This window comes from Styela clava, chromosome 7, assembly GCF_964204865.1.
Source record: "Styela clava chromosome 7, kaStyClav1.hap1.2, whole genome shotgun sequence".
Lineage (NCBI taxonomy): Eukaryota > Metazoa > Chordata > Ascidiacea > Stolidobranchia > Styelidae > Styela > Styela clava.
In genome coordinates, this window is record NC_135256.1 from 19,283,418 (window position 1) to 19,300,188 (window position 16,771).

Here is a 16,771-nt window from a genome sequence, read left to right on the forward strand (position 1 = left end):
CAGTATCTGATTATTGCGTCCGTATTATAATGTATGTCCGACATGTTTCTTTGTGGTACTGCGCATTTTTGAGTAGGGCCAATTATATGAGCTAGAGCGGGTTCCAATCGTTTGACAAGTATTTTCAATATAGTTTTATAGTCCATATTTAGTGTGGATATGGGACGCCAATTCTTCAGTTCTGTTTCATTACCTTTTTTATATAGAAGTTTGACTTTTGCTAGTTTTGAAGATTTTGGAAATTGTCCAAATGTCATAATATTGTTTACCAATTGCGTAAATTGCGGTTTTATTGTGTGCCAAAAGGTTACGTAGAACTCTCTACTTAGTCCATCCATGCCGGGCGACTTATTGTTTTTCATGAATTTTATAGCGGTATATACTTCTTCAGCCGTTACGCGTTGTTCTAGGGCGTCTTTCTCTAGCTCTGGTATTGTGATTGAACGCATGAGGGAGAGATAGTGGTCTTGATGTTCTTTGACAGTTTCACACGCAGATCCCCACAGGTTTCTATAGAATTCTTCAATAGTAGCCAGAACTTCCTTCTCACTTTGGACCATACAGTCGTTGCTATCTTTGACCCTCTCAATTGTTGTCTGCTTTGCCCTCTTTCTAATTCGTTCGTAAAATGTTCGGGTGGGTTTTTCGCCGTCTTCGAGATTTTTCATGTTTGCCATTATAACGTCGAGCTTCTTCCTCTCGTCCAGCATGAGATTCAATTCTGCCTTTGAATTTTGGATCTTAAGTGTGTTATCTTCCATGCCCTCGTTTATGAGTTTATTTAGTTCATGACGGAGTTGGGAGATCTTGTTCTTTTTATTTTTTACTAAATTTTTCGAATAGGCGACTGTGACTTTTTTGATTTTTTGTTTTGTACTATCCCACCAATCCAGTATTGAGTCACTATTTTCTAGTTCGAGAAGGGCCAAATTGTATGAATTTTCTATTATTTCGATGTAGGTCTGATCCCCGTAGAGTGTGGTGTTATTTCGGTACCTTTACCCCAGCGGATTTTCTTTGTTTGTTTGAGCTTGATTTGAGGGCATAGCAAGTGGTCCGAAATTGTATTTACTGTGTGGGTGATGGTTGATATTGTACTGTATAAGTCGAAAGAAGAGTAGATCTGATCAATTCTTCGTCCCTGGGTTCCGAATTTGTATGTGAAAATCTGTTCATTGGGGTATTTGGCCCTAAAAGTATCCATAATGTTGTTAGTTTGTATAAAGCGGCGGAAAATTTTCTCGGGTGGTCGTAATTTAAAATTTTTGTTTTTTTGTGCGTCAATCGGTTCCAGAATGATATTAAAGTCCCCAACTATTATTAAGTTTCCTGTATTATCATTTCTGACGCCGGAATGCGGATATCTGTGAAGACGATAGTTTACTTCCATATATATATACATATATATATATATATATGATTTTACTTTTTTATTATGTCTGTTTTATTTTCACATTAGGTAGTGAATAAAAACCAGGCAAAGGCATTGCGTGAATCCCTATTAAAAAATAATGATTCGATAAATCGTTAGTAATGGCATTTCTACTAGCCATTAATAATTCCTTGGTAAAATTTGGGAAAAAATTCGCACAATAATTTATCAACCTCGTTTGACATTTTCAATTTTACGAAACGCTGTTGGTGCGTTCATGCAAAACTTAGAATTGAAACAATACCCAAATACGACTTCTCAAATTTGTCGTTTGTTTGTTAGCAAAAGCCGTAGGGTAATTCTTGCGAAATTTGATGGATTGGAAATTGGAATAAATTCAAAAATGAAATTTTCTTGCGGCACACCAAAATCATTTCGCGGCACATTAGGCACGGTGGTTGGAGTATACAAACTCTTGAACCCAGTGTAAAATCACTGGTAATATGCACCACGAAATATGCTTTTGTATCGAAAACTGGTTTTAAAATATTAATACGGTTTTCATACTAATACTTCAGGTAATGATGAATATGCAACTCAAAATATTGTTGTACCTTGAAAGTCGTTTAAAACTCGGCATGGTGTATCAGTCTTAATTTGGCCAGTGCGAAGGCCAATAACTCATCATGCGGTAATATATTTTATTGATGATATTCGCTGATTTCGCAGGGACTACTTTTAAAAAAAGCCAGCCAAATAAATAAATATACACATAATAAATAGAGCCAGTGCTAGAATTCAGAATTTTAGGAACGGGTTCTCTTTTGTGTCGAACTCACAGCCGGTTCCATCAATTTAGAAAATGTATTTATGAAACAACGTAAGCCACATTAACAGAACGTGCTTTACATATATCTGATGCATAACATTAGAAACGACAAACATAAAACGCTAGTCGTCGTTTGCATGTATGTTGGCATTTGTGTTCTAAGGTCTAAGACAAAAATCATAGCCTGCGACCGGAAAAGTCTAAAATTGCGTGAAAATATTTCGTATATGTATTCTTCAAATGAGCCTTTAGTTTAAACGATATTTTCAGATCCGACCAGTATCCCTTGCGACCGTAACTTCCATAGTAAACTACGCTATTTTTAAGTATGTGGAACCTACCAATCATCAAGAATCTGGTTTGAAGCCCACGGGACCAGTCTAGCAACCGCTGTTAAAACTTACACGAGTATTTTACATACCGTGACAGGTATACCACCCGCCGTTTATTAGATAAATCAGACATGATCCCACAACTGCACGTTTAGCCCAAGACCAATCCAACATAATCAGCATAAATACTTATCCTGTTTGCCATATGCGTTCATACAATAATATGCAAAGTGCTATAGGAGTAATTGAACATTATACAGAAAATAATTAATATTCATGGCAACGGCAGTCGCACAGTATTAATACAATTTGAACTTGAGTAATCCAGATACAGTAAATAAAATAATCATACAATTGGAACTGCAAAAACCTAACATAGCAAGAAATGAAAACGAGATATATAATTTGAAGCACAAGATATAATTCACACTATACTGATGCTAGAATATGGACATCACATTTTAGGAGTTCTCCAATCAGCTCCAGCAAACTTGGCTTTGTCACCCAGTTCTTCCTCAATTCTGTATGAAAAATTAACATTTATATATATAAACATTTAAATATATAAACTCATTATATATATTATTATACTATATGACTCTCAGGTAAGAGCAAATGCCTCTCACCTCAAAATCTGATTGTACTTTGCTAGTCGTTCGGATCGGCAGGGTGCACCAGTCTTAATTTGACCAGTGCAAAGACCAACAACAAGATCAGCAATGAAACTATCTTCGGTTTCTCCAGATCTATGGGAAACCATGACTCCCCAGTTACTCTTTTGTGCCAGTTTGCAACTGAAACAAAATGTCAAAAATGTTCTATCTGTACTATAGCCAATGGTAATCAAACAAAACTTTTTCTACTTACGCTTCAATAGCCTCAGACAGAGTACCAATCTGGTTTACTTTGAGTAGGAGGGCATTGCATGCCTTTTTATTCAATGCTGTGTTGATACGAGTGGGATTAGTGACCAGAAGATCGTCACTGGAAATAAAAATGCATATCATAATAGAAGATTGAGAATTTAAAGTGCAGAAGAAAGCATAAACAGCTTACCCCACAACTTGTGTTTTTTCTCCAACAGCTGCTGTGAATTCCGAATATCCTTCCCAATCATCCTGATCAAATGGATCTTCAATTGATACAATTGGGTATTTACTAATGAATGTTTTGTACAACTCTCCCAGTTCTGCAGGAGTTTTCTGAAAGCAGTATTGAATAATTCAATTGCCGATTGGAAGATCTATTGAATTAGGGTAATTCTTTTTCATTGTTATCACATTTTACAATTCGAATCATTTATGAAAATTGATACAAGTTGACTAAATTTCCAATGACATCCATTTTCAACGAAAACATATTCATAAAATTTACAGGTCATGTTTTACTTATAAACCTGTATATAAATCTTTTCAAAAAAAAGTAATTACATATCTCTCCGTATCGGACACATCACCATCACAGGAGTTTTTGAAGTCAAGGTCGTATCTAGCTTTTTCTTTGTTCCAAAATTCAGACGCAGCAGTATCCATGCAAATCTTAATTTTTCCCTCGTATCCTGCTTGTGAGATGGCCGCTTGTATGAGGTCTAAAGCCTGAATATTTGACATCGAATATTATACATATATCATTTGAACACAAAAGTATCAGATTACAAAATAAATAATCTCAGCTAAAAAATTAAAATTGGAAAAACACAATTAGCTTTATTCTTCATTGCTTTCACACACCTACCTCAAGGTTATTCATGATGTTAGGAGCAAATCCGCCCTCATCCCCAACATTGGTTGCATCTTGTCCATATTTCTTTTTTATTACAGATTTGAGGGTCTGATAGGTTTCTGCTCCCATTTGCATCGCTTCAGAAAAAGTGGAAGCACCACAAGGAAATATCATGAATTCTTGCATTGCAAGTTTGTTACCAGCATGACTTCCTCCGTTGATAACATTGAAAGACTGAAAAGGGAATAATAGTCTAAGGCAGAGTTATGGTATATATTTTACTAATAACCACTTTGATATGTTGCTGTATGATTAAGCAGTCTTATCAAAATTACTATCCCAGAGGTGATTATATTATATCTTTTCCCATCTACAAAGTTTATACGGTATACCATTAACTATTTTTTGATCAGGTGATACTGTAGTAATGGTACTGGAGAAATTAGTCATTCATCGAAGCAGTGAGCATGCTAGAAATATAACCGTTAAGATCAGCGTAGTTTGCTTCTTTCTTAATTTCTCATAACCCATACAGAAAATACAGTTTCATGATGGGAAGTATGAACATCAACTCAAGCTCAACAACAATAGGAACCTATGCAATACCAAAACACTTTCAATACTCAAAATAGTAATTCATTCTTACAGGAACTGGCAGTAATACATTCGCATTTCCAGCCAGATCCGCCAAATGTCTGTATAATGGAACACCTTTCTCGTGTGCTGCAGCTTTCGCTACTGCTAATGAGACTCCCAAAATTGCATTTGCTCCAAGTTTTGCTGTGTGATAAAAAGAAGATTTAATGATATGCATATATCATCTTTTGATATATCATTGTTAAAAATTGAAACTTAGGAATAAGGCGCTGTAAAATGGTTTATAGGTGAGTGTCTTATAACAAAATAAAATACATTTCAAAATAATGAAGGATTCGCAATTATGATATGGTAATTTTAAACATATTATATATTCAACATACCCACATAAAATCTATGATGAAATAGAGCAAACATTTGTTTATTTGACAATTTCTACTGTGAAAATTCATTGTGTGAATACATCACTTATTATTTAAATTTGTCAATCAAAACAAAACTATTTTCTGAAAATGATTCATCTTTACACCTGCTGATATGCTAAAATATCAAAATTAAATGATGAAAAAATAATACAAATTAATAAGATAAAATGCTATTACAGAACTAAATAGTAAATATTACCCTTGTTAGCAGTTCCATCAAGATCTAGCATAATTTTATCTACAGCTGTTTGATCTGCTAGATTAAGCTTCTTGCCAACAAGTGCAGGTGCAATGATTTCATTGACATTTTTAATTGCTTTCGAAACACCTGAAAACAAATCAGCGGCTTAAATTTTCTATTTCATACACTTTTATTTATAATCCTAAAAATATAAGTAACAAATTTGTAGTAGGCCCACTAATTTGTAAAAAGATTTATAAAATAGTAGAAAACATTGTACTGTTGCACCTTTTCCTAGAAATGCTTTATCTTTATCTCTTAGTTCCAAGGCCTCATAGATTCCTGTTGATGCTCCACTGGGAACAGCTGCACGAAATGATCCAGACTGGGTATCAAGATCAACCTCAACTGTGGGGTTTCCACGGCTGTCATAGATCTGGCGAGCTCTTATCTTGGTAATAGTAGTCGACATTGTGAATTAGTTATCGCAACTTAATACTGTAATAAACTTGATTAAACTAAAAACGGTAAAAAAAGACTTCATAAATTGATGATCAGGAATAAAATATTCTGGAACTATTTGACCAGAAAGGGCACAGCGAACTACAACTACACTTAGAAGCTTAATTCACGGTAACGTACCATACCTCTAATCTACCGGTATTCTACTACAAGATCTCTGTATCTTTAGGCAGTTGGAGTCATTGAACAATTCACGAAATGCTGATTTGTAAACAAACTGCAAATATCGCTGTCATTGTTACGAAATAATAACTTTTGTCCAACCTTAGCTATTCGATTTTAATAATGATAGTAAGTATACTGAATGCAGACGGGCTTATATATCATTGAAGAGTCGCAACTGTAACACCGCTGCCGGCAGACGGTACGTGACCTACATCACGTCGAGACTTGATAGAGGGCAACGCGAAGAGCGCACCTCAATCGATGTGGTGCAAATCACCGACTGCAGAGGTTAAACCGTAGTAGTATCCGTAGTAGTATATGTTTACGGTAGTATATATTTACGGTTAAACCGCACTTCTCCGTTCGCAACACGCATTTTATTTAAGCACATGTTTGGCAAATTTTTGTCACATTAGACGTGATAGACCACATTTTTATTCATAATATTTGAATTAAAATGCAATTTAATTGCCATTCGTACATCCGAAAAGCATCATTCAACTCGGATGCAGAAAACACGACCTTATGTCTGTGTTGTGAGGCTCAAATCCTCAAATGAACAGAGAATGCTTGAAAATTTCTATATCTGCATGTGTTAATCGCCGTGGCGTGAAATTGCTATTTTATTATTCAAATTTATTCCTCATATTTACTTCCTCTCCTTCTATTACTATTGTAATAGTTGAATGTTCGATCCGTTAATCAAGGTTTACGCTAAAGATCTTCCGTTTATCGCAATATCACAAACAAACATTCAATTAACAGCGTACTGCTGGCCTATATTGGTCATTATTACTGCAACAGCTTAGGTGTTTCAAAAGTATAACAGCCCGTAAGTTCAATACATTCGAGTATCTTTTGTTTGATTATTTCTGGCCCAAGCCTCGTTTTTACTAGGTTTGTGTTTTTTTGTAATTTATTTTTGTGTGTGCGCTGGTGGGCGGGCACATAATATCTCTCATGTTTTTAACTTTTTTAAGGTTTTGCTCGCCCTCCAGAATTCTCCATTTTAAATTTGTGTATATTATTGAGTATTCAAATAAACTATCTATCTATCTATTTAAATCGCAATGTGGCTGAATTTCTGGCCCGTTGCGGACTCATTCAAACGCTCCGCGGACTCATTTGAGACCGCGGACTCGGGTTGGCAAACACTGCTCTATCCATATGAATATAAAAATAAACTCATACGAACAAATAAACGAATACGAAATAATACACTAAAGTGAACTACGTCGTCTCTACGTCGACAGTTTCGTTACATGAGTATATGCCTTGAAACTCCGTGACGATAAAATAGGGTTTTTATTCAATAAAGTATTTGCAAACAAACTCAACTACAATTGGTTCTTGTGAGTGAGTTGCCGATCATGGTGGTAGGATGGTGTAAGAGCGCCAGAGCGGTGTCTTCAAAATGTCGTGTCCCACGTGTACAAGTGGGAAACTCAACTACACGTGGGACGGTTGGGACACGACATTTTGGAGACACCCGTGTAAGAGTTCATTTGAAACGCTGGCGAAAAGTTACGCTGTGTCTCTGTTCATTTAGCGACCACGGTATCATCGTCTCGTCTCACCACATCCATTGAGTTCCTCTTTTTGTTTTCATTTTAAAAGACGAAAGGCGGTGTCTCGAAAATGTCGTGTCCCAAGTGTCCCTCTCGCCTAACGCTGGGACAAGTGTCACACGACATTTTTGAGACACCCCGGATTCCGTAGTGATTTATTACGCACATAATCAAAGAAATTTTAAAATGAATACATGCACCTATGAACATTGTACTTATCTTGAGCAGTTTTCGGGTTTAATGCAAGGCGGTTTTATAGCTACACTGACGCCTGATTGTTACCTAATAAGGATATTCCAATTAGAAACAAGCATTAAACAATGTCGTTCAATGATTAATTGATTATTTTTTGACTCAGGCATTGTTGAATTATTTGATACCGAGAAAAAAGTTCAATCTGGTTGATTCAAACTTCGGGAAAGTAGAATCGCATTATAAAATTCGCGAAAAATTTGTAAAAAGTACCGAGGAAATACGTCAGAAAAGTTTGTCATGTGGACTATAATTCTGCAATTTGAAATTACTGTATTCGTAGATGTGAGCAGAGGTAGAGGTCGCATTCTTTTTTAATCGCTTTTGCATTTAAATGTGTTAAAATATTCCGATATATATATATATAAATGTTAGGACTGCATTGCTCTCTCGGGCCAAGGTTCTATCGGGTAATACACACGTCGTTGATAAGTACACGGGTTAGGAGCCGATTCCAGAAAGTAATGTACCGATCGATTATTTCAAACCGGGCGTCGGCAATAAGCGGGCAAGTTTGAATCTAAATTCATTTGCACACCACCCTTCAAAAACACTTATTTACACAACTCGAAGGTCCAACTCCACTGTATAACACAAGCGAATTCGAATGTTCGTTATTGATAATTCTTTGAACCCTAAAAGCCGGATTTACTTTGTGTGGGTTCACAGGTTCGAATTCCCATGGGGGGATTCCTCGTCTCCGTAGGGTGATTAACGTAACCGCTGGTCGGTTACGGCTTCCTCTATCATCAAGTTCATGCTTCAGAAAACAAATAACTAACTAATCCCATACCCGACATGGAATGGTAACCGGACGAGAGGCCATCGTTAGCCAAATGCTAGATTACGCAGTGGGGCATGTTGTCGTTCACAGTTGGAGTTTCGATTACGCTAGTATCATAGCCGGCCGCGGTTGAAAGCTGTATATTCAAACAAATCCTGATTGAACATAGATAATAATTGATAAAAGCAAAGGTCATGATATATATGTTAGTTATCTGATTATGGGACGTAACTAAATGGCCAAACCAAATAATTGGAACCCCGCGTGTTTATGCGGTTCCGCCGGAAACATTAAGGCTGATTCTTCACTGTTGGATATCATTAAATTACAAAAGAGAACATCGGTCAGAGACCGAAGACTTATCGATTGAAAGTTAGGGGATCCTCCAAAACAGCGCTCTTACTCCATAGTGACACCTTGTGTCCCATCACTAATTAATTGATAACTCGCTAATTATACGACATAATTCATCCAAAATCAATAGGCTTCTGGTCCGATATATGATGAATGCACATGCAAAATCTGGAGCAGATTTAATCTCGCTTTCGTGAGATATCGCGTGCATCTAACAGACAGACAGACAAATACCTATCAACATACCTACCGATTAAAATCGATAAGTAACAAGTTGTGGAGAACATGATGGCGTCGCTGAATCACCTGGTAAATATTTTACATTTTCCGACGCAAAAGAATCGAAATATCCTCCCGATAAGTCGATAAGAGCTGTAACACCAGTCGTGGCGACTGGTCTTCAAATTTTGTACGTTATAACGTACAACTTGTACGCATTGATGGAATTCATGAGGCCGCACAATGGCATAGCCATGAAACTGTTTACATTCTGTAATTATTGGAGCAACTGTGGGAACACCTCGTTCGAGTTAGCAAATTTTTCGCGAGAAAGTTCGAGCATTTCATCAGCTCATGGAATGAATAATGTAGAAAGCGGGATTTAAAGTTCCAACATAGTGTGAACCCGCTTTAAACGTATGCCATTCGGTTAATGACGTTACACACTTGCGAGGGAAAGTGATATGCGTTTTTCATGAGAAACGCAGAGCTGCTACGTGGCGACGTAATTGCGTAACGAAGTAATTGAGGAACGTTGATGTTTTTGTCAAGTTGGCGCAGCGGATATGAGACGAAATGCTTCGAATCGCTTCTCGTTCGCAATAAACCTTTCGAAACCCCAAAAATATTGATGACTTGCCCATAGTCGCCTCCCTGAGGTGCAGCGCACAATGCGTCCGCCAACGTGGTTGGCGGAGAAAGACGCAACCGATAAGCCGTTACGACATTAGGTGAATTACTCTACGACGGCGAGGAGTCCAGCAATCCTCTTCCACATCTCTCATGGGATTCAAATCAGGGTCAATGTTTACAAATTGTTTGTGACGTCATTGTTATAGAGGAGTCTCACAATTATCATAGCCTGGAGTGTCTCATCGTACAAGTCCTGCCCCGATTCGAACCTTGGTAGGTTGCGTCTTCCGAAGTATATACTCCATTATTGTATTAACGTACTTGTTTTGCCAAATTTGGGCAGTAAGCGGGCCCCTTGTACAACTGCTTTTGGATTGTAGTAGTAGCCCGTGAGCTATGTTTCATGGTTTTTCTTGCCTTTCTTACTCAAATCGTCTTTCTGATATCGCGGATAAACATTCCTGTTTGAATCTTTTGACTTTGGTGTAGGTACTAGAGATGTACCGATGTATCGGTATCGGCAATATCGGCCATTTTTTCGGTATCGGCCATGTATCGGTATCGGTTAGATTAAGGCCGATATTTCCGATATATTTACCTTTTTGATATGGTCCAGAATGTTTTAAAAGATTAGTTGGAATACTACTTTTTAATTTATTTTTTGTCTGGAGAGATTGTGAGCTATGAGCCATACATGTCCTCACCCCCGTGAGAGAATATTCACGTGTTTTTAGCTATTTATCAGCCAAACTAGCTCAACTAATTTGGATATTTTCGCTGTCAAATTTTTATATTGACATTTTTAATATTACATAGTAATTATGAAGAAATATATCAACACAGCACATAAGAAAAAGCAATCAGGCGCCCGGTTTTAAATCATACAGTGGAATTGGGGTCCTTATTAACGGCACATAGACTTTTGGCACGGGTATAAATTCTGACTGTTTGTCGTCAAGTACGAGTGTCATTTAGTCCGTCGACATCGATAAACTAAATTCCGACACAATTATCTCTCTACGCAGGTATTAATTTTAATAATTTTGTTTAACTACACAACTACTTTATAGGTATATTGACATGACGGCCTAGCCCTAGACTGTCTCAAAATATATGATTGCAATTGTAAAATATTAAAAAATCTATTTCGTTGGAAGAGATCATGTTATTTTTACTAAAAAAACCTCCCCGACAGTTATAGGTAGGCCTTCTTTTTGTTGGTGCTGATTGATATTCTTTATTCATGTTGGCTTTGACTTATTGCGTCGACGATTACGATTAGCCACGAAATACAATATTTGTAAAATGCTTTTAATTTGAACGTAGGACGGCGGCGCTAAAATATGTGGGTGATATTCGATATGCTTTTAAACACGAATAACGATATTCGAAGGTCGCGATATTAACATTAAATTCAAATTTGACATCCCGGCTTATGAGTTTTCTTATTGAACACCGAGATTACTAGCGTTATTGTACAATGTATCTTAATCAGTTAAAGCAAACTCCAAACATTAATTTCATATTATGTGATATATCTTTTTTTTCGATTTGAAATAATGTGTACTATGAACAACGCTCAAAGACCATTGTTTTAACCCGTCTACCCTACACAGCACCCCTAATTAAGTAATAATTACATAGTATCGGAATATCGGTAATATCGGCCTTCTTATAGTATCGGCGTATCGGTATCGGCGTTTTTAGCTGGTATCGGTATCGGTATCGGCGACTAAAGTGGTATCGGTAAATCTCTAGTAGGTACTGACTTGGCAATAAAGCTGGGCGATAACAGCGAAGTCGAAAAAAAAGGTTTTTTCTTGGCGTAGTTTCACGGGTATGCAAGAGGTATACCAATAAAGATACAGAAAAAATTTGATTCAAACAATTAAGCTGTTTTTTTTATAATTGATGAAAAACAAAACCCTATTTTTGAAAACATTGGTGGATTTATAATCGAGATTGCTCTAAATTTATTGGCGTCCTACCTACAACAGTTACATTGGATATACCGTTGGGACAAGCAGTTTGAATAAAACAGTTACATTGGATATACTGTTGGAACAAGCAGTTTGTAACAGACTGGGAGAACTCAGCAAGTCACTTTTTGATATTAAATATTTTGATACTAAAACCCACAGATGACATTTTTCCAAAATACATTTCTCCATTAGCATACTTTAAATTAACTTTCCAACACCTTTTCTCGTCATAGACAGCGGTAGGGGATTTTACCTGAAACATAATTGTTATTAGAATAGGATTTACAAATTTATACCGGAGAAAAGGGAAGTCGATAAGGCGGCTTAATTATATGGCGAGCCACGGCCCTCGTCCGGTTACCATTTCATGTCTGATATGGGGTTAGTTAGCCAGTTATCTGTCTGAGATACGCGTACTTGATGATGGAAGAAGCCGTAGCCGACCAGCGGTTACGTTGACCACCCCGCGGCGGCCATTAGTCCAGTGTCCAGCAATCCACCCGCATAAAATTATCCCCACCGGATTCGAACCCACGCAGAGGTGCGGTGGCGAGCGCACTTATCAAAAGTATGGTCTAACTAACTCTGAAGCCATCTAGTTTTAACGTATCCACGCAAGCTAGGAGTATATGCGCATATTTGCTGCATTCTATTCAGAATTTCAAAAACTAAATCACATATCTACAATTTTCGTTTGATATTACTGAACCCCAAATTTAGGAACCATCCTTAAGCCTAATCTGGACCCGTAGTTGGATAATATTGGAGATTTATATGTGAGGTCAATCATCAAATTATATATATAATTGGATATATAATTATATCAAAATTATGTATTTCGGCATTTAGTAGAGTACTAATCCCAAATGATGCTATGAAACGACCTAGGGCTGGGCTGGGCATTTCGAATCGAATGGTAAATTATTCGATTCGGTTCAGAGCGAAATTTCGAATCGCCGCCATCTTGTTTTTTTCTTTCCGCCAATTGTCGAATTAAATTTCTCAATTTTTTTTATTAAAGCCATACTTTTTCAACGCAATTCTGACGTATGAAATATGTGAGTTATTGGTGAAAACGTGTTTTTTATTGGGTGTAAACGCTCAGCAATCTTTCTGAGTGATATATATTCCGTTTTCAGTAATTTATGTGTCTGGAGGACCAAATACAGAAAGAAAGTTACATACAATTTTATATCTCTCAAGTATTCGAGATTCGATTCGATTCGAAAAAAATATTCGATTCGATTCTGAAGTCATCAGGTATTCGAAAATGCCCAGCCCTAAATCTAACATATCAGTATAAACGGGACACTTTTATTGATAAATAGTGTGGAAATGAAGATTGAAATCGCTTTTCATGTATCGCATACACGGATGTTTTCTTCTCTGAACCTGTATTTTCCAACCCATATAGGTCGCAACCCAAAATTGGGTCGCCTGGAAATTTTATTGGGTCGCTCGTTTTTTCTACAAAAACACAAAAGTTACTGCTATTATTTTCTAGTGAATTATTATTGTTTATTTTATATTAATTGAATAGTAATTGCATATGTGGAAAGTATCCTAGAGTAAAAACTTTGCATCTGCTGTTATTAGTCAATCAGGTAACCTTGTGGCCATTTAGGGCACAAGCATTACATACCGCCCCGCCTATACTATTTTGAGCGTACCCTCGGGTCGCGGGATTTTACAAAATTTATTTTTTTGAAGTATTTGGGTCGTTTGAAAGAAAGGTTAGGAACCACTGCTGTATGGGATACCAAAAAACAAACCCACAACTGCTCTCAATAGAATTCTGAAAGTTTTCAATTTTTTTTCTTCATGGTCCAACCGCAACATTGTCAATTTCAACAAAATGCATACAATCATGGCAAGTGAAATACCTAAACGGTTCAGGTTCGTTGCACAATGCCACCTTCCTGCAAACTGATTGCCACTTCGCCTGAAACAAAATCCTAATTACGAAGTGTGTGAACGCGCATGAATACAAGTTTGATAACCGCTAAATACGTTTTGTGTATTTTTGCTGGTATTTAGATGAATTGATGCTGCTAATTGAGATATTCGATCAACTTTAGAGTGATCACCAAAGCTGGGAACAGTTATCCGGTTTCAAATTTTAGTAATCGTCAACAATAATGGAATTTTGGGGAATTTGTGTAGCACCTCGTGATCTTGAGGTTCGATTACAAACCCGGGTGACGTGCTCAATAACGGCGTGGAAATCCATTTTCCATTTTTTCATTGCCAATTTTAGCTGTAAGACATAGCAAGTCAAATGAAAACCTATTCATATTAAAGTACCGTCTAATTCTAATATTATCTAGGTTGGACAGATTTCTTACACTGCTTGGACCTTGGACTATGATTAAGTCACATAACTTCGATTTTCATTCATTTAACTATATCCAAAAATACGGGTTGCGCGGGCAAAACTTGAGGCCTGTAGGTGGATGCTGTTGACGATCTAAACGCGTGTTTCAAACTAAAATTTCAAATAATTTGTATGACTATATCTGAAATTATATATTCATATGTATACTTTATTCATTTTAAATGATAGAATCGTTTATGAAACATTGCCTAAAATTCATAAATCATTTGCAGTTTGCATTCCTAAGCTATCCTAATTTTCAAACTCTGCCCTGCGCCAGATGCCATTGGACAAGTAATCAAAGAGAAAGGCGATTTTTCGAAAAGACTTCTTCTGAACGTATCACTTTCGCAGGGTGGCCGGTTACGGCTACCTCCATCATCAAATACTTCGATTCATATGAATGGGATAACTAGTTTATTGTTATAAGAAAATTTTTATGTTAGCCTGTGTTGCCCACGTCTGACCATTAGTTATTGACTGCCAAGTACACTTGCTTTTCGTCGTGCCCCACTGGTTCTACGTTCCACTTGTTTCACTTATATCGTTATTATTGAAGTCTTATTTCGTTTCGAGGACAAAACATGTTTATCCGGAGAAATTTTGCATGCGCGGGAATTTTCGTCTGCGTTTAATTTTATCAAAAATCATGCTTTGACTTTAGATGCACGCTTTATTCACCTTTGATTCTGGATTTGGCCTAACAATCACAGGAAATGGTTACAAAGACCCAGCCATGTGGATCGAAATGGACGATAGAACGTACGAGTAATCGTAGTTGGTTTGCTTTCGTTGATTTTCTTTCTTGGCGTTGATAAATAATTTATTTTTATCATCGTAAACAATAACAATGGAACCTGTTTGTTAACGCTGTATAAATAAAATATTTGTCTCTGCCAATTTGTATATTTATGATTTAAAAAAGAGAGAAAATTGGCGGTTACCAAGATTTGACGACCTTGTTACATGCATACCGCCTCCTGCGTGTATAAGGGTGGCATAGAAAACCTATTCTCTCATACACATTTCTATCAATATAATCGGAGATTCTTCAGTTGATCCTAAATTAATTTCAGGTATAGGCTTTGCAACGTGAATGGATTGGAATTACTCGCTCGTACCAGATTGAACTAAATTAAAAACTTCTTTCGCGGGCCGCATTTGGCAGGTGGCAAATTTATTCATTTATGTATATTTGCAATTGCCGAGAGTGGAGCGAATGCAGAATGATAAGGATACCCAAACAATGTGTGTTAAAAAAATGACCTCGGGGATATTTGAAGAAATTATTTTCCAAAAATTCAAATACTCGAAATAAAGTTTTTTTTAATCTGTACAATTTGCCATTGCAGTCGTGAATTCTTAGCTTCCGTCAAATTTTAACTGTGCATCAAAATCCTAGAAATACCGAAGTATTATCAAATTTGGGCATTCCTAGAAGGCACTCGCTAAAAATATGAAGTTTGTATTTGATTTCTGCATTTGTTTTAGTGTGTCAATTTCAATCACGATCTTCATATTCCAATCGGTGTAATTTTAGACACGATGATAAACTGTGGGCCGCGTCGTTGAACAGATTTAATTTTAGTTATTCACATTTCAGAAATGGAAAATGAAACCGTCTTACATACACATCGCTGAAACTTCGTATTTCTTTTATTTTCTCCAGGGCTCTCTTTCGTATAATGATTTTAATTAATACTAGATTTTTTCCATATCGAATTCGTTTTGACAGGATACTGTTATACTTTACCTACCTGGCGCATGTCTATCTTCATCAATAAGTATTCATATATTTAAATATATACTTATATTCTAATATATACTATATTTGGTTCTAGGCTTGCACGTAATTTACGGAATTACGTAATTATTTCGAGTTACGGAAGGGAAGTTACGAATTACGTAAAGTCGTAATTATTGGTCGAGCGCTTTGGCAATTGAAACGAGCTCTTTTCAGAGCAGTCAATTCCGTCGATTGTAAAAAATTAAAGTTTAGTAAGTAGAAGAAGTTAGAGTTCCGGTATTCGCAGCCGTTTTTCTCTCTCTTGTCACGCAGGTGGGGAAGGCATAACGTGTTGCCATTTACTAATCTATTATCAACTCATCTAGCATGGCCAATGTACATATTAACCGTAGATGATGCCGTGATAATTAATGTCGCGCTTATCAAACAGCAATATGACGATGGAAGAGAAATTGCGTAATGAACCAACGCAACTTAGTCTTTTGGCATCAGAAAAGCGATTGAGCCGGCAGAGAAACGACGGGATTTCCCGTGTTTATTCTGCGCGAGAACCATTTTCTATCACAGAATCTTGATGTTCTGTTACCGGTTTTATCGTTATATATCTGTCCAGACTTGGCCTCGCTCAATATGTTTTTCACAATGCCTCGCAATATTTCGGCCAAATATGATTAAATGTCTTTACCAAATGCGGCAACTTATTTTGATTTATC

At 36.7% G+C, this 16,771-nt stretch overlaps 1 protein-coding gene across 1 annotated transcript; it reads right to left on the reverse strand.

Moving 5' to 3' along the window:
* Positions 1-2,709: 2,709 nt before the first annotated feature.
* On the reverse strand, positions 2,710-6,104 carry LOC120328239 (alpha-enolase-like). Its single transcript, XM_039394675.2, has 9 exons — positions 5,747-6,104; positions 5,477-5,605; positions 4,902-5,035; positions 4,268-4,489; positions 3,964-4,128; positions 3,590-3,735; positions 3,401-3,517; positions 3,160-3,327; positions 2,710-3,054 (listed from the first exon to the last, which is right to left on the reverse strand). The coding sequence occupies exons 1-9, from the start codon at positions 5,928-5,930 to the stop codon at positions 2,988-2,990; spliced, it is 1,332 nt and encodes a 443-aa protein (XP_039250609.2). The 5' UTR covers positions 5,931-6,104; the 3' UTR covers positions 2,710-2,987.
* Positions 6,105-16,771: the final 10,667 nt, after the last annotated feature.

What these genes read in the sequence shown, in the direction of transcription:
- LOC120328239 (XM_039394675.2), bottom strand. Translation starts at nt 5,930, where the DNA reads ATGTCGACTACTATTACCAAGATAAGAGCTCGCCAGATCTATGACAGC. An exon ending in TGATGGAACTGCTAACAAGG is followed by an intron (nt 5,036 to 5,476) that starts GTAATATTTACT and finishes TTTATCACACAG; the next exon opens with CAAAACTTGGAGCAAATGCA. An exon ending in ATGTATTACTGCCAGTTCCT is followed by an intron (nt 4,490 to 4,901) that starts GTAAGAATGAAT and finishes TTCCCTTTTCAG; the next exon opens with TCTTTCAATGTTATCAACGG.